The following is an 18,398-nucleotide window of genomic DNA, read 5'->3' on the forward strand; positions in this document are numbered from 1 at the left end:
AGGATGGTGAAGGTATGACTGTCCCTACATTGCCTTACTCTGCTTCTAAATAGCTTACCTTGATATTCCTAACCTAACCAATCTCGCTCCACATTACTAAACCTAACCAATCCAACCCAACCACCAAGGGCAATGAGTATGAGGGAGGGAAGGAAAGGTCATGCCTTAGCCATCCTGGGAAAACAGTTTGGCCAATTGGCACTGGTCTAGCCCCAGTAGCGCTGTACCAGCACAGGAGAAAGCAGAAAGCAAAACCCAGCTCAAGCAGCAATGGAATGGCAGGTCGAAGGTCAGCTCCAGAATTTCTTAATGATAGATAAAGGGTAGGTCTGCTTTCAGCCCCTTTCAGATTTTTTTCCCCAAACTGTTTATGTCGGAAAGTCAGGTTAAACAAAGTATTAATCATATTTCAGTATTTTTACATACTTTAAAACGAGTCTGGAGGGCAACTTAAAGGTTAAAAGGTTTAAATACATCAAATCCCTTTAGAGGACCACAAGTTAGATCATCTGTCGTTCTCTGAACAGGTTATGCCTGAAGACTTTTGCAATTGAAGGACATGGCATTAGATTATTGCAGTGGGTTTTCCATGTGTGCAGAGGCAATGCAGCAGCCTGGGAGGTGATTACAGAAAAATAAATTACAGAGTTTTAAATATTAATGAAAATAAAATGCTGCTTGGAGAGTAATGAACAATGTTACTGCTACCACCACTGCCTTAAGAAATAAATAAATTAATACACACACAGAAAGGCAAGCTGTAGCAGAAACATGGATGTACTCTGTTTTTGACTGGGTGAGGAAGGAAAACATCAAGTGCTGTTGGTGACTCACATTTTGCAGACTTGCTTTCCTCTTTTTCAGGGCAATGTGATGTCTATCAAGACCAGCAGACTAATTCTTTGAAAGCAACATCAGTTATAGTTAAAGCCTAACTACACTCTTACAGGGTAGACAGTTTTATTGGACCACCAAATTGCATAAGATAGCTGAGGAATTGACCCTTTCTTGAGGAATGAGGGGTGGGGAGATACTTAACCGGCAAGCATATAGATGCTTAACAACACTCATATATTATAAAGGCACAGCTTGGCTTTGCAGAGTGCTTGTACACTGTCTGTGGTGCTGAACACCATGGCAACAGTAAACAATGTGTCATAGTGGATGTGGACATTTTGGATAGTGAGGTCATGTGAATAGCATGACACAAACTGTTACTGTCATTAATGGCTTACTGTTACATTATTGTTTCCAATGAATGTTAATTAATTTTCATCAATTTGTTTTTGGGGGGCAAATCCATGTTTGGGTGCTACTGCGCCAACAGCACCTCTACATCTCATGGCTGTAAATTGATATGATGTCAACCATAGTGAATGAAGCCACTGAGTCGATGTAACTACTGTCTTCTTTCTTCTAACAGCTCTGTCTGAAGTCATGTAAATGATATTTCAATTTATGTCAGGCCATGGTTCATAGAAAGTCCATGAGTGCAAAGCTAAATTACACCATGATCAAAACTATGAAGACTTTTTAAAAATCTCTGTCTTGTGTTGAAATAAAGTTCGTGAAAATGATTACCTGTTCTGCAAATGTGACCCAAGCACAGGAACGTCCTACTCAAGCTTTAACAAACGAGACTTTTACCACTTAGACACATATTGAGGCGAGCAAAATGATTTTTCTAACAAAATGTTGGAAGAGTTCCTCCTGGTCACAGTTGGCTCTTGTCTAAAGGAGCACGTCTCTGCTTCTAAGAGGTTATTTAAAAAAAAAAAAAAACATGTCAGACTGAGGTCAGACCAACTCTGTCAGAAACCCTTTCACTCCACCACCTGCTGATTGTAGCTGTGCTCAGGATAGACCGATTCTTCGGGATGACATCTGACTCCACCCTGAGGCCAAAGTTCATATCTCACAGAGTTAGTCAGTTCTGGTCCAGCGGGGGAGTGAGAGTGTTGGATCACAGGCTGAAGGGTCGTGACTATTCTCTCCTTTACCACATCAATATGTGTTTCACTTTTCTCAAAGATGGATTTTGAGGAAAAAAATCATTGGAGACTAAAAAAACTAAAGGGAAAATATCCATAACCATGATTGAATACCCATGACCACGTTGTCTTTTTCTAACAGTGGAAAACAACTGAGCACAGAGAGATTGCCTGTCTGCTTCTCGCATGTATTGATGTTTCTATAATTGTTATTCCATACTGAATCTGTGCAGCCATGGCTGTACTGTTGTAAGGCCTACGTAACTGCGTATGTCTGCTGTCTTTTGCTTGTCTGACTTTACCCTCACAGCACCATAAAGACCTTGCAGTGAAGAGTTAGTCATCTGAGGACCGCTCTCATCGACCCATGAGCTAACAGCCCTGCAGCTGTTCTGCCATGACACTGTAACTTTTTATATGCTCATCCACTACATAAAGTAGAGGTGTGCTGCAGTGGATGAGTCGTTGAATTAATGCAGAGACCCAAGGAGGACGGAGCATACCGTAGGCTTATCAGTAATTATAGGCAAACAAATAATCTACTTTTTGGCCCATTCCCATTTCACGTTTCTTAGCCCTATCCCCTATCCTATTGTTTTCGAGTGCCACCTTGCCCCGCAGAACACCGTTACTAGGAATAGTTGAACACTTCCCCTATGAAATGGGATAAGCCGTCAAAACCCCAGCTCACTGGTATGCTGGCGCTTATGTAAACAGACGCGAATGCCTCTGCCTGCTCGACACTAATGCGCATGTCACGGAGCAGTGAACAAACCAAACAACACAATGTCAGGAGAAATTGAAAAGATATACCGTCCATGTAAAGTCAACTTGCTAATTAAGGAGCCATTACATGTTAAAGAGCTTTATAAAGCTTCTTCTTCTTCTTCTTCTTCTTCTTCTTCGACACCAGCGCCATCTTCTCTTCTTGTCTTCTCTCCTTGCCACGGCGACGCGTAATGACCGTGAATCCCTGCGTGGTCATACTTTGTGGTAAAACTGTTGAGATATAAGCTTTTGAAAAAACATAGTTAGAAAAACTACACAGGAGGCGGTCGCGTATGTGACGTCATAGCCTTTGCTCGCTTCCAGCAGCTTGGAGTGACTGCAACCTGGCACAAAACACAGACATCTTCAATCATAAATCGATTAATCATAAAACAGTGGAATTTCAGCGGGGAGGCGAAGCTGCAGGAAGTGAGCGAAAGCTATGACGTCACATACGCAACCTCCTCCTGTGTACTCTTGAGTCTTTCTAATTAAAAGGCTTATATCTCAACAGTTTTACCACAAAGTATGACTTTCTTGACCTTAAAATTTATGTTTTAAATTCATTAACAACATATTTAGATTTCATGTCGCAACTCAAACGGGAACAAAAGATAATATTGCTCTGCCCATTCACTGCCATTCATATTTTTTCCGATCTAAGGTCCCATGAGCTCTACCGGAAGGGGCGTGACTTCGGCACTCTATGGACAAGATCGCCCAACTCTACAATATTAGCTAACTAGCTAGTAAGCTACCAAGACATCGGCATACTAGCAGTTTCTTTCACTATGTTCGTTATAAAGAAAAGGACCATAGTACAGTGCAATGGCATCAAACTAAGATAATACAATGGTTCTATTAATTTTTAAATATTTATTACCAAAGACAATTGTTTTGGCTTGTACAGCCATCTCACCAATGATTTCTCATAACATAACCTCTAAAAACTAGCCCTTACACTTAGTCCTGCCCCCCTATCCCAAGAAGAGTTGGGACACCCTACCCCTAGATCTGAACAAGCAAAACGGAGAGGTAGTGGCTAAGTGGTAGGAACAAGGAGTGTATTGGGACAGGGTCTTACATTGTAAGCTCATTTTGAGGTTTGCCATAAATATAAGCAATGTTTGTCTCAGTCTTGGTGCAACATTGACATTTACTGTGTACCTACAAGTTAATAAGTAGTAAAACATCACGGGCATTGCCAGCATTGCATCACATCACCGTATAATTTCTGTCAACAGTGATGCTCTGCCAGTGCTGCCAACAAGTAAACATCCTGTTTCCCTGGAATTATACAGGCAGAGTTAACAGGAAGCATGAGCATGAGTCTTCCCATAACCTGAACCTGTAAGAATCTGTAAGGTTGAGGTTCTGTCCTGTTTTTCCACTTTGTTTAACAAACCAGAATGTGTAGGATACACACCATTGAAAAGTTGACACTGTATGGTGACACTGACAAACTTGTATGTTTGTGCAGTGTTAGGTAGGCGAATGCAGTTTGAAAAAGTTGAGGGTTGGGTTTTTTTACATTTAAATGTGGTGACTTTTAAAAGAGCTCTACAGCACAGTGGGAGGCCAACAGATGAAGCAAAAGAGAGAATATGACACTGGTATGAATAAAATATAGCCATTTAGCATCTGATTTAGCATTAGCAAACCCCTCTCTACTGGAAATGTTACATGATTTCAAAAATTCTACCTGAATCTTTTTGGGAAAATATCAATGCATTTCTCAGAACTTTGCACACAATCTACAGTTTACATGGACAAATGATCAACAAGGCAGCAAACATATGTTTGACATTCTGAATCAGAACATCGCTTGTATGTGGAAACAAAGAGCACACCAAATACATGTCAATGAAGTTTTTTAACTGTGGAGTTTCCCATGTTGCAAACTAGTTGTTGCATTTCTTTTCCCCGAGAAAACCTTGAACTTTGGTATAGATTGTAATTGGTATCACTTCCAGAGAAGTGCCAAAATGGAAGTTCAGGAACCTTTGCACAAAGCCAGGTGATTACAGTCTGTAGCAACTGAAGTGTTTTCAGGACAATGGTGACTAAAACTTTCAAATTGGTCAACACAATGAGTGAAAATTGAGTTTAGAAAAGATTGTTGAGTCCCTATTCATGAAAAAGTAAAGAAACAGAAGCCTTTCTCTAACATTTTTTTTCTGCAGACAAGAACAAGGTCAGGTGCAAGGAGAAGAGTGATAAGTGGCACTTAAGGGTTTTGCTGAAAGAGAAAGGTCCTCAGGCTTTGCTACTCTACAGTCTTGACCTAAGGGGGAAGGTTATTTCATTGGGGAGCCATGATGGTGCAGGAACAGGGAGTGGGTGACTGGTAGCAAGCTGAGCACATGGCATAATGCAATGTGATATAAGCAGAATAACTCATTTTCTGTGCAGATCAACAAGGCTGAAGAAGAGTTCAGACTAAAGGACATTTAACATTGTCAACCAAAGGACAAAATTTAAGCATCTGTTATGGATAAGACCAAGAAATCACTTTGCAAGAAAATATAAATGATGCATTGAAAGTTTTAGACTGTCTGTCTGTTTTATTGTCTGGTGATAGAGACATGATGATCGCATGATACTCAGTGACCTCCCAGAGGAAGAAATGGCACTGAAGCCCTCAGTCAGCTGCAAAACACTGAACAAGGTTCTCCTTCTCCACTGTATGTTATAGGGTCTTAAACTGAGGCCCTCTGGCTGAATTATGAATGAATGGCTGAATTATCACGAAGTCGACTCTCTGCCCCAGCCGTCCTCCACACTCAAATGCGCCATATTTCACCATCCTATTTAATCCACTTGTTTTTGTCAACACCATTTAATGGACTAATCTAACTTCCTCAGAACAATCGAGGTAAACGGTGGACTGTGCCAAGAATCATAATCTGTGTTTACTGTATAAACACAGGCGAGGAATGTGGCTGGCGGCTTGTTGAGAATGGACGGAGTGTTTATAAATAAGGTAGCTTGCGTTTGCCTTATACGGCTTCATAAATGTAATAGTTTATTCCTACATGATTAAGATGTTTTTGTACAACATTCTGCACACTCCACCGACACCTGTGTACACCTCTGTAGTGTTAAGGTGACCAAAATTGTTGATTTTGCTCAGCTTCTAATCAAGTACACACAACATAGATTCTAAATAAAACTCAGGGATAATCAGTAAGGAGAGACAGAGAGACTGCTGTGGGATGAAAAAAGAAGAGAGGGAAAACAATGAGAAGAAACCATGTAATGACTAAGTGTAGTTTGGCAGAAAGGCAGACCAGCTGTGCAAGCCCATTTTTCAGGTGTGTGGGCAGCTCGGTCTGCTCTGCCCTCCTTAAAAGAAACTGCTGGTTATGTCCAGCTGCCGCTGTGGCAGTCTGTGCCCCTGTCCTATCCATTCTCCGCACTGAGTAATTAGACTCCAGCCTCATTATATAAACAAGTTGCTGAACTATTTTAGGAAGCTATATCGCCTGTGCCTGCGTAAGTCTCATTTTCTCAATTTATCTCAACCTGCTGGTGCACCAAAAAATATGGTAATGCCCTACATCCCGATGCCCCTAAATCAAATGCAGTTAAGCGTCAAAACTGAAAGGAAATGTGTCGTGATTGATGTGAAATGTGTTGTGATTGATGTGTCCGTAGTTAAACGGCGTTAATGGTCTCCTCCAGTGGAATTTCCAAAATCGGCAGGCTTTGTTCTTGACACTCACGGCTCCATATGGAAAACAATTTCATATCACTCTATTGCAGCCCTGAAACCTCTCTCCCACTTTGTCTCCAGACATTGTTTGGTTCTTTGTAAAACATAATTGTGTCAACAGTCACTGGAGATGAGACACCAGACCTTTTGATAAGTGCTTTCCCACAAGGTAAATTTGGCAGGCAAACAAACCAGCAGACAGTAATTTTCCACTGTCTGTTACCACGCATTTTAATGAGGTTGATGGATTAATGCCTCACTTCGGTAATAGGCCACTCAGAGAGCACCGGTTAAGCCTGTTCTGCTCTATCAGTGCCCAGCTTATCGCATCAGTAATGGTCACTCACAAGTCCTGATCCGTTTGTTTCCACATCCTTTTTTCCATCTGAATGTCTTTGTTGTAAATGGCCCTTTTTTTTTCCAGTGGAAAGCAGTTAAGCCTCGCTGAAACATTGTAGTCCTGAGATTAAATGCTCCAAAACATAAGCCCTTAAGTGTTGTTGCTGATTGCCAGATGATGATTGAGCTGCAGGGGTAGACATTTAGCAGTATTGGAATGGACTTCATGTTGCTGGGTGAGGTTAACTGATGTGTGTGTGTTCGCATATGTTTGAAACAGTTGAGCTGTTTTGAATGTGAGGTGACCTCTGTCCCTGTATGTGTACATCCATGCATTTATGCATAGGTACAAGGGTTTTTTTGGTCTGTCTTGGAACAGATCTCTGTCCACTTGGTCGAGACTTGTGCTTATATTGAGGTTGTTTTAGTTGTTGCAAGTGTCCATTCTATTGTAGAAGTGTGGACTTAAAGTTTTAGGAAGTAATCATGTCAGACAAGCGACGAGTACTGTGTATAGTTGTACATCAGTATGTCCTGTGTAAAACATTTCAGACATTATTTTCTAATGCACCCAAATTTCCCGTCAGATCATGATTTGCTACATTACCCAACATTACTTTGAAAGCCTCCAGATGTTTGTGAGCTTGCCGCACTTTTCAGATTGCAGTATGTAAAAGCAAAGACTGCAATTAGCATGAAAACTAAATGTGGCCCTTTTTTTAATGAAAACGCAGCGTGTGTTGTGGCTTCACCACAATCTGTTGATTCTGCTGCCGGTGGACATATCGGGGTCGGTGTCTTCTCCAGTGAATTGCATAATGCAATTTCAAACAGATTGATGAGTTTCAAATGAAGTTGTTTCGCTTTGATTTAATTTTCTGACACCGAAACCCTGATTTTTTTTTTCTCTTCTTTTAATTCTCTCAAAGTGCTTTGTTGCAGCTTAGGAAAACTGACATTATGTTGTCTGTCGGATATCACGTCTAAAAAAATAAAATACCTCCCATCACCAGAATTGGCACAGTGATGCATCATCTTGGAACACACTGGCCAACCGGATGAATCGACCATCAATGCTTTTGTTTCAAGTATATCTTTTCACTGGTGTTAGTGTTATTTAGAGTTGCTTAATGAACCCCGTCACTCTCCACCCATGTCTTTGATCAGTGTCCCACCTCCCAGGCTCTTATCTGGGCTAACACAATGGTCCCACTACCTACTCTTATTCTTCTCTTCTTCAGAGAAGCTCCAGTCGGCTTAGCTAATGCCTCTGAATGTCAGCATTTATCCCCTTTTTGTATCCTGCATTTTCTTTTTGGTCTTGTTCTTTAATGGTTTTAACTCACTCAGTCACTCTCACATACACACGCGCGCACGCGCACACACACACACACACACACACACACACACACACACACACACACACACACACACACACACACACGCACGCACATGCACACGCAGATGGTTGTGGTGGTGGTTCCACTTCTGATATCACTGTAAAGTGTGTCTTCCCTCTTGGTTATTGCCTCCCTATTGTCCACCGGCTTTGTGTGCAGGGGCTTTTTGTGTCAGCCCGGCTAGAATCGGCCTGTTTACTGTGATTAAATGGGAGCAGAGGAGGTTGGGGAGACTGAACCGTGACTCTTTTTAGAGTGAAGGAATGCGGTACACATTGTAGTACCTCAGCTCTACAACAACCTTTGCCGGAACACAAAGCGTCCCAGTCTGTTGAAAACAAATATGGATAATTTGTTCTATTTTCTTTCACCACACCCTCATATATGTTCATGTTGCCTATAATTCATGCACAACTCTGCACAGAAAAATCCGTTGACTCAGTCTAGCTGCATTTTCCCATTTTCTCTTTAGTGAAAATTTTAACAATTCAGAGCATATGGAGCTGTTAACGCCACCTGAGTACCTCATAGAAGTTTGATTGGTCAGCTGCTAAACACAGTATTTAAAAGTAAAAAATGTTTCTTTGAACTCTGTTTCCCTTTATCTAGATTGGGGTTTGATTCAGTTCAATTTTATTTATGTAGCACAACTGCTGCAATTTGCCCCGGAGGGCTTAAAAACCTTTAACAGGGAAAAAATGGAAGAAAGCTCAGAAAGAGCAACTGAGGACAAATCCATCTTTCAGGACGGACAGACGTGAAATAGATGTTGTGTGTACAGGGTTGCAACTTACATTTTTTCCACTCTCAGTTAATCTGTTTTTTCAATTGAATAATCAATCTATAAACACCCCTAAAGAATTTAAATTTGAGATCAACTGTTGGTCTTTTACTTGATAAATAATTAGAATTATGAATGGTTTATTAGATTGTTTTCTCTGTCAATCAATGAATTGGGTAGTTGTTTCAGCACTCGTGTAGTCACACCACCTATTTCAAATCCCCAGCTGTGATATGGAGCACTTTTCTTTGCTCACACAATATATTCTTTAAAGTAAAGTGTGTCACTGCTCACTGCTCTATTAATGGCCTTGATTACACAGTGGTAATAACTGGACTGAGCACAGAGGATTATGGGTCCTGTATTGGGTTTCCCACAGGGGAATGTGTAAGTCAGCGTGGTGGTATCAGGCGTTGGAGAGGGTTATTGAGAGGGAAAATGAAATAGGTTCTCTAATTCTGAACATACCTTTTACTGACTAATGCAGCCCATTAGCTTCACTTGGCACCGCAAAATGCAGAGAAATGAAGAGAAAATGATTTGCGGCGGCGAGGATGGGGAGAGATTTTTTAACCCCCTACCACCTGAGTAGACATTTGCTATAGAGAGAAAAGGGCAATCTAAATGTCAAGGTTTTTACACAGGGCTTACTGTAACATGAGTCCAATATAATGATACCTCTAAAATCTTTAATGCTGCTGCTTTTGGTCATTTGATGCCGTAGGATGCTGTAGTTAACAGTGCTGTAGACTTAACAGGAAAAAAAATCATAAATAATGGATTTACTGTATGCATCTATTCATTTATTCATTACACGTTTCGATCCAGGCATGTAAATCGGCCCAATTTTTCTACGTAACTAGTGTGAAGGTTTACATACTTGTTTCTGGGTCTCCATTTTTATTGCATCATGAGCCAAGTATCCAAACTGAGTACAGCTATCTAACTTGTTTAATTCATGGCTTTGTGTGTTATTGTCCCCTGTCCTCAACCACTATGCCATTTTGACATAGTGGTTTAGCGGTAGAGAGCTAGCGTGACCACAGTAATTTCATACTTCATTTAGGCTATTGTCAGATGTGGGGGTATTATCAGATTACAAAGTCAAACACCCTCATGTGGTAACTTCTCATATCTCTTTGTCTTTTCAGGTATTTGGCGATTATTATCACTTCCGGCATCGTACAGTGGTGAAGAGATCGCTGTCGGACCACAGGGGGACACAAGTCCGTCTTCAAAAAGATCCCAGGGTAAGGAGTTTGGACTGTGTGATTGACAGACTTTGTGTTCGTGGATGTGGATGAGGTTTATTGATGTTTGCTGCAGGGAGAAAGTGGAGGTGCAGTTGCTGTATTTGTAGTGTCAGCCATGAGTGGTGGTTGTGGTGTAGCTATGGAGAACACGGTCAGAGCATTTTTCCTGCCACTTGGGAGGTAAATGTTTCTGAATCAGGTATTTGGAGTGCTTGTTTATATTCAGCGTTTGACCCAGTAAACACTTATCCTCTCTCTAGGCTCTGAATGGGTTTGACATGAGCTTGGAAATACTACTTTACATATAGTGTTTTTTTCATTTATCATCTTACAGTCACTAGCTGTTGTGTGTTGTCAGTATAATCATGTCAGATGTCTCCAGTATATCTTATACAGTAAGGAGCTTGAGCTCTTGGTTAAAACTTGAAACTGAGGCAGTGATTGTTTAGCCACATTTTAGCTTTTTAACTGAAGTGTTTGGAGCATAATGAACATTGCAGTGGATATTGTGATATAGAAGAAGTGAATTATGCTGATTTAACGTCCAACATTATTTCCACAATAAAAATGCAAGGTCACTTAAGTGTGGCAAAATGCAAAACTTGCAGTATATCATCCAAGCAGATAATGTAGTACCTTCTCTCGATGGGGCTTTGAAAAAAGGTTTTTCTGCATGAAGGACTTATAACTTCTCATTATTTAAAAACCCTAAATGTACTCTCGTGAGTCTTTATGTGATCCTCAAACCAAACACCTTAACATCCTCTTCCTAACTCATGTTATTACTGTTAAATACTATAGCTATGTATTCACCTGTTACTATTATACAGTAGAATATCAAGCTTGATCTTCTATATTGGATCATTATAAGGGATTCATTCATCACTTAAAGTCTCTAAAAGCTGTTGCATCTAAGCTGAAACTAATTTGATAAGTGATTTGGGTTTAATTATTCAGTCAGTCCACTTAATGATCAGTTACAGTCACTGTGTTAGTAGAAACAAAGAAGAAAATAAGCCAACAGCCACGGGGCAAAGAACCAAACCCTTAGTCTTCATTTGTCACCTTCTTATTTAATGGCTGTCTCAAACGAACCAGGGCGTTCACTCTGCCGGTTTTCCTTTCACCTGAGTGCTCAGAGGTGTGTCGGTGCTCCACACTCCTCTGTAAAATCCTTCCTTCTCCTTGACCTATCTAAATTGAAAGTTCATATGTGTATTTTCCCCGCTGTTTTGCAAGAGAGTTTGAGGTTAGTTTGAAAATGAGTCTGTGTCCTACCCTGTAGGGAAGGACAAAGGGAAGAGTGTGAAATTAACACTCATAGCTGTGGGAATACAAGGGAGTGTGCGCCAGAGAAAAAAAGATGTATGAGCACTTTATAAAGAACCTTCTATCAGCCTTTCAAAGCACTTTTCTGAAACTGATTGACTGAATACAGCAATATAAAAACCTGAACAACAAATGCGATACTTTTAAAGGCCAAATGACGTTTTGTTTTTGAGTTTACTTAACTATTAAATTTGCTAAAAAGCTCAAGGCATCAAAGTAAATGTCCAGAGTGCCGAGCAAAAATATTTAAAGTTGAGATGAGTTAGGTAAGAGTCAAAAATATAAAAATGCAGCAGGTAAAGGGTTTTTGTAGTTAAGGAAAAAATCTTTTGAGAACTACAGGGGTGGATCTGGCCTATTACATAAGAAAACCGTTTAAAATTGACATTGTAATTTCCTAGAGCCCAAAATGATGTCATGAAGTTGTTTTGTTTTTTCCAACAAACAGTACGACCACCTCAAAATATTTAATTAACTAGAAGGCGAAGACAAGAAAAAGCAGCAAAGCTTCACATTTAACAAATTAAACAGAAAATGTTTGCATCTTTTACTTAAAAGTGACTTAAATTACCAAATTTCTTGGGTAAAGAATTGCATTTATATAGCACTTTTATCCAAAATGCTCTCCTCAGTTTGCCTCTCGTTCACCCATATAGCAGTGACATTGCTTCAGTAACAGAGTTATTTCACTAGTTTTCTATAGTATTTTGTGTGATGTCCCTTTCTTCTATAGTATCTCTGTGGACAGGGGAGTGTCAGTCTATTTTTGTTATGACAGGAGGGTTTGTTTTCAGACAGCTTCTCTGCATCCTCAGTAAACTCAGCTTACACGTAAGTTTCAGTTGACAGCAGCACTTCAGAGCAACTGCATAGCTGTTACATGTCGCTGAAACAAAGACAAAACAGTCACTTAAAAAAAAAACAGCAGCCTTTTCTTGCATCGCTGGCTGACACCCGCTGTCAATGTGAAAATTATTAATTGGAACTGCCGGCTGCTTTTTATTTGTTTGTGCTCCTCCGTGGTTCACTGGCTGACAATGCCGTGCGTCGGGAGAACGTCAAAGTGTTTTAACAGAGTGCAGCAGGGCGCTCGTGACAGCTGGCGTACCCAGAGCACAATGGGTTACAATGAACAATGAATCTGAAATGGCTCAGGCTTTATATAGCCAATTGTGATCAATTGACTCCAATGATGATCCTGCAGGCTGGCTCAGGCTCTTCGACTCGAGTCGTCATCAGGTTCTTTGTTTTCCCCGCTGATCTGACTTCATTCTTGTGTTATTTTTTCCTCCTTCTTTTTATGGTGGAGTCTACAAGAAACTTGAATTGTGAGAAAATGTTTCACGTTGTTCCTCATTTCTCTGCCTTCTCCTAAGACTGTCTCTTCTTTCTGTCTCCGTAATCTCAGGATGCATTTTGAGCATATTTAATATAGGGAGGAATGTGTCCCCCACTAATCTATATTATAATTGCTGTCTTGGCCCAGCTCATTTCAGTAAGGAGAGAATTTCAAGCACAATTATAGCAATTTAGATAAATCTCCATGTAAATATATTAAGTGCAAATGCAGAAGCATCATATACATCAACACTAATCTACTGCCTTTAAAAAAAGCAAATGACTTGCCATGCTGTCATGCTGTGCAGCTACATAGCACAGGTGCACACTGGGAATAGCACAACTTCTGCTGGGTTTGTTTGTGTCCATGTTAGAAATCGTCCACCTCCCTCTTTGGGATTTCCTTGAACAGTGCGGCTCCATTTCCTGTTGTTGAATTCCTTTTTTCCCACAGCACCTCAGAGAAAGTGGAGCATTACAGCTCCAGATCCTCCTGTCTGTGCAGGAGGGGCCAGGTCAGCTTGTCAGTACACCCACAGGAATTTACAAGATTTTGTTTATCTATTTGTTTGTTTATTGAATCAAGGGAGCTTTGTAAATGCTGCAGTAGCTTGCAATTTTTTACCAAATCCCTGCGGTTTGTATGTATAGATACCCTCGGATCTAAACTTTGATTCATTTTTGCAACTGTGCTGCAATTAATAGTCTGATCAAAGCATAGCCAGCAATTTGATTCACATTTGCATTAGTATCAGCTGCATTTTCTTTCTAGAAAAGAAAAACATTGCAAACATATTTCTAATGGGAGGAATTTTGAATTCTAGAGAGACTGTCCTTTTTAACCGGTCGAGATGAGGCCTGAACAAAAGGCTCAGTAAACTCTCTTTGAAGAGTGTCTAATTACTGACAAAAGCAGCTGGACTTCTGCCAGATCTCATAGACTGGCTAACAGAGCCCTGTTAATAGGGTCTATTGAAGATTTAAAGCTCGGGTCTATCTGCTACCTCCATGCCTTCTACTGTTTTCTGTTTTATACTGTTGTTGCTTTGTTGTTGTTGTGGGCAGCTTTTGCTTTGGTGTTTTTGTTTGGTTAGATGAAAAGAAGAGCAGGAATAAGACAGACATAGCAGAGCAATGAGTGGTTCACTGCTTTTATTTTCAGTATCATAATTACAGCAAGAATAGTAGCAGTTGTAACAAAAATATAAAAAAAAAAGCTCGAGCATAAATGTAAATGACAGAGCCGCTGATCTGTGCTGTAATTGGGATTGTGTTCCTTTATTTTAATGATGCTTCATTCGAGGTTTCCATTTGGCCTCAGAGGGAGGATGCTATGTTTGTATAATGAAATAGGACAAAGAGGTGGGTGGGACAAAATGAGCAGGGTGGGGAATATGTTTGTTGGACAGATAAGATTCTCCACCTGAACACCAACTCAGCAGTCTGCGAGCATTTGGTTCTGCATTGAATCGGTCTGGACGCATGAGATAGACACCGTTTTCCATTTTCAAAGCCTATTTATAATGAAAAATGCTGTTTGTCAACTTCTGGGCTCTGTGTTCTGTCACAGACTATTAAAGAATTTTTGAAACACCATTCACATGAAAACTGCAAAATAGAAAAATGGAAATGTTTTATTCTAACACTCTTGCCAAAAGTAGGAGATCTATTCAATATGAATTATGAGGTTGGAGCTGAGAAATATGACTTGTATTGTTTGTTGTTCCTTTTTTCTCTGAATATGGAGAAGAAGGAAAACATTTTGTTGGAAACAAGGACTTTGACCTAAAGTATAGTTTAATATTCACATTTATTTTATTTTTTTTTATCATTTTACAGAATAGTTATACAGTATATTTTGATAATGATTGGGAAGTAATGTAAGGCTGCTATCAGGTAGATAGATCTCTAGAAAACTTAAGACTGATTAAGAGCTTAATGATTAATTTCAACTATCTGCGCATTGAAATTATGTATGTCTTCCCACAAATGGGACAGAAAGTACTAAAATGAAGGTAATTACTGTACAGTTGTGTTTCAGCTTTCAGGAAGTTTTTTCCCCCCAGAGTTTACTGATTCAGCATCTTCATGATGTTTTGTGAACACACCCAAGCCACTAATGTGTGCATCATTTCCTTATGGCTAGAAATCAGGTCTTTGTTGTGTTTTCCCAAGAACTGCGTTTGACATTAAAGGGGACCTATCATTTGTAGTTTTACACTTGTATTTTAGGTTTCTACTAGAACATGTTTAAATGCTTTGTTTCCATGCAGTAATGCTTTGTGTATGGAGTAAATCCCTAGTGGTCACTGCGAAGAAATGCATCTCTTTATGGATGGATAAAAACGCCACCACAGAGATTGGCAGAAAAGTTAATTTTATGTGTTTTTTGCTGTCCAATCTTGTGGAATGTGTGCATGGAGCTGTACAAAGACAAAAACAGGGCCACTAATGCTTGGTGACAAATAAAAAAGGAAGTTGGCCTGTCTGGTGTGCAGCCAGTTTAGTGAAATATTTTATTGAAAGATGTACGATCCACTATGCATGCGCTTCATATCAGTTTCAGTGCTTGCCTGCTACCAATGTTAGCTAGCTAAACATGCCGTCAAACTTTTCAAGTAGAAAAAATGTAGAGGTGTGTTACATACATTGGTCTGTTAGCTAATTTGTTTTTAAGCTAATGTCCTCTGGCTCAGTGCATAAAGTCTGTCCGAAATCTGTTGCAAAAGTTTGTGTTTTTTTTCACCATACTTGAGAGAAGAAGAAAAAAAAAAAACAGAACAAGGAATTTCTCAAACACACAGAGGTTCTCATAGGCATTAATGGACTTCTAGTTGACTCACATACATACACAGAGCTATGTGGAAACAAGGTGTTAATGTTCAAAAAACATTCTATTTTCCTCATATTATTTAATCTTGCAGAGAAAATTGCTATTCCAACATTGGTAACAACTGTCTATTCTGCAGAGCAACCCAAACAAAGGAAGGGACCCTAAAAGAAAGTCTGACCATAAATTAAATAAAACAGTCAATATCCGTGAAGCGTTTCAGAGATGGAGAAATTATATATTCAATAGTTTAGCCTTCTGCTAAATCAAGCCAATGCGCATGGCTGCAGCTTTAGGTTCACGTTTATGTAGCTAACGTTAGCAAGAGCCTCGAATCACTGTGTGTCCTTGGCGTCATTCGCCTAAATTATAGGCCACCTCGCTGGGAGGAATGCAGGCAGCAGCTCTGGAGACGGAACCCTAGTCAGTATCCGCAGTACCCCCAGCTCCAGGGAAGTGGATAGCCCTAACTTCCTACCAGATCAGAAAACTTTCTGTTGCTGCCGTTACACAGGTTAGACCAGGTTCTGCCACTGGCTACCAACCCACTGTAACACCCAGGTGCAGGGGAGTTTGCACTGGCTGAATTAGAGCCGCTCCAGCTGCTGACTGAAGGTCAGTCTCTGAAGCTGCTGAGCACTCTTCCCCTGGCCAAGCAGGCCAGGTAGTGGTGATTAAGGTGGAGGAACCATGGTATGGTTGGTTTGCTAATTCTTATATTAACTGAGAGAGAGAGCAAGACAAGGAGGATCTAGGCAAATGTGCTGCGCACAACTCTCATATTAAATGAGATTTAATAAGTCAATATGGGAAACAGTGGATTACTGTATGAAGCATGTGCATATGCTGGTGGTCGTCTGGTTGGAGGGGCTTAGGACATAGAGGGCAGATTTTACAGATTTCTTCCTGCCCCAGCTTCAAGACAACTGGATGCACAAATTAGCACCAATTAACTGGTGTCACCGAGGAGCGAAAAGGAGCAGAAACTGTTGCTACTGTACTGAAGCTAAACTGCATGCTTGCTGAAAGTATGAGTTACGGTTGAGCAGTCTTGTTATTTCCTTGTTTTTATTGGTGTGTTAAAGTCGGACCCTGTGGTTTGACCATAATGGGCATGTGAAAAGATTTACCTTTTTTGGAACAAAAATATCTTTACTACTGGTTGCTGAACTGCAGTTTATATTTATATAAAAATTGACAGTGTGAAACCTTTTTGGCTGCTGTAATCAAATATGAACAGTTTTTTATGGTCATAAAAACAAAACCCTTAAGGAAGGAATCAGGTGTTTTGGATTGAATTTAAAGCATATACAGTCATCAGTTAATGCACTCCCAGTTTTACACATTGGTGTGGTCTTTCTACAGGAGTTGTTGTACCAGTCTGTCTTGTTAGACCTAGTAGCATTACTGTAACATTTCCTACACATCTCAAGTGTGAATACAAGCTGTCACTTTGTCTGGAACAGCATGCACAAGATTATAAAGGGACTTTCATACAATGGTTTTGTGTAGCCTATACTATGCAAAACATTACCAAGGAATTAAAAGCTACACCGTGCTCTGCAGTGATACTGAGATGATTTAAGGAGCGGATTTGATGTATTGCAAGCTACACTCAGTGCAGTAAACAGTTTGTTGCCATGTTCATTAAACATAACTTCCTGTGTTGCCCCAGAAAACAAATATTGTGCAAGTACTGCGTCCTTTTCCTGAGGAACCCTGTCATGTTTGAACAGAATCAGCATGGGTGTTTCCCACAACAGAGAGCTACCATACGTATGTGAGAAATACAAGTTTCATAAAGGATTTAATGTGCGGTTAAACAGCAGATAAGGAAATGGAGGAGGGGAAGCCACACACCGCCTTATGACGCAAGACAAAATAGCTTGTGTCTGTCTGACAGAAAATCACATGGATTAGTGTAATGATGATGAATATTTTCCCCTGCATACAACTGAGTCATTGTCACTAACAGTGTAGAGACCCTTTTAAGTCAGTACTGCCATTTTCTTTGAAACATAGAGCCAATATTAAATCCTGACTGAGAGAACCGTGTTAACGACTGCCTTTTTATCTCAAACTAATTAGATGTAGTAAAAATGTCATGTTGGAATAGGCTTGTGAAACTCGAGGGATCTGAATCTGTTCTTCTAAAAGTTTGATAGTGATAAGATACATATTTATTGATTCACTTAATAGAAGATTGAGTAGCTGATAAGATGGAATTCATATTAGATTTGATTTAGTGCTACAAGAGGCAGTATTGGATTTTCTGTTGTTGTCCTCATCTTATCTTTGCGTAGGACCTGCCACAGGGCACAACACCTAGTAACTAGTTTAGAAACAGAAATGTCAATTTTGACATTATAATAAGTGGCAAATATAGATAGTGTGGGCACAAAAACGTTAACAGCTTCTGACCAGTTGTAAATATTTCTGCGACATTATGTACCACCTTGATTTATCTTTTCATTGTGTTTCTGCAAGGGAATTTACCAGAATACAGTGCAGAGGAGGTCTGCATTTATATTTTGGACGTGCTGCATAAGATTTTGTCTTCCAAAAGCAAAAGTCGTCAGGCTGAAACCATCAGTACAAAGAAAAAGTTAGGAGTGTGTGGAAGTTTTGATTGGACTTAATTTGTTGGAACCCAC

At 40.0% G+C, this 18,398-nt stretch overlaps 1 protein-coding gene across 4 annotated transcripts in view; it reads left to right on the forward strand.

Annotated features, from left to right (window-relative positions):
* furina (furin (paired basic amino acid cleaving enzyme) a) overlaps window positions 1-18,398 on the forward strand; it is a 101,342-nt gene that overhangs the window by 40,722 nt on the left and 42,222 nt on the right. For all 4 annotated transcript variants that reach the window (XM_033623006.2, XM_033624667.2, XM_033623804.2 and 1 more), the window contains exon 3: window positions 10,146-10,244. In XM_033623006.2, the coding sequence (XP_033478897.1) occupies window positions 10,146-10,244 (99 nt within the window). The remainder of the gene's footprint in view (window positions 1-10,145; window positions 10,245-18,398) is intronic.

This window comes from Epinephelus lanceolatus, chromosome 2, assembly GCF_041903045.1.
Source record: "Epinephelus lanceolatus isolate andai-2023 chromosome 2, ASM4190304v1, whole genome shotgun sequence".
Taxonomy (NCBI): Eukaryota; Metazoa; Chordata; class Actinopteri; order Perciformes; family Serranidae; genus Epinephelus; species Epinephelus lanceolatus.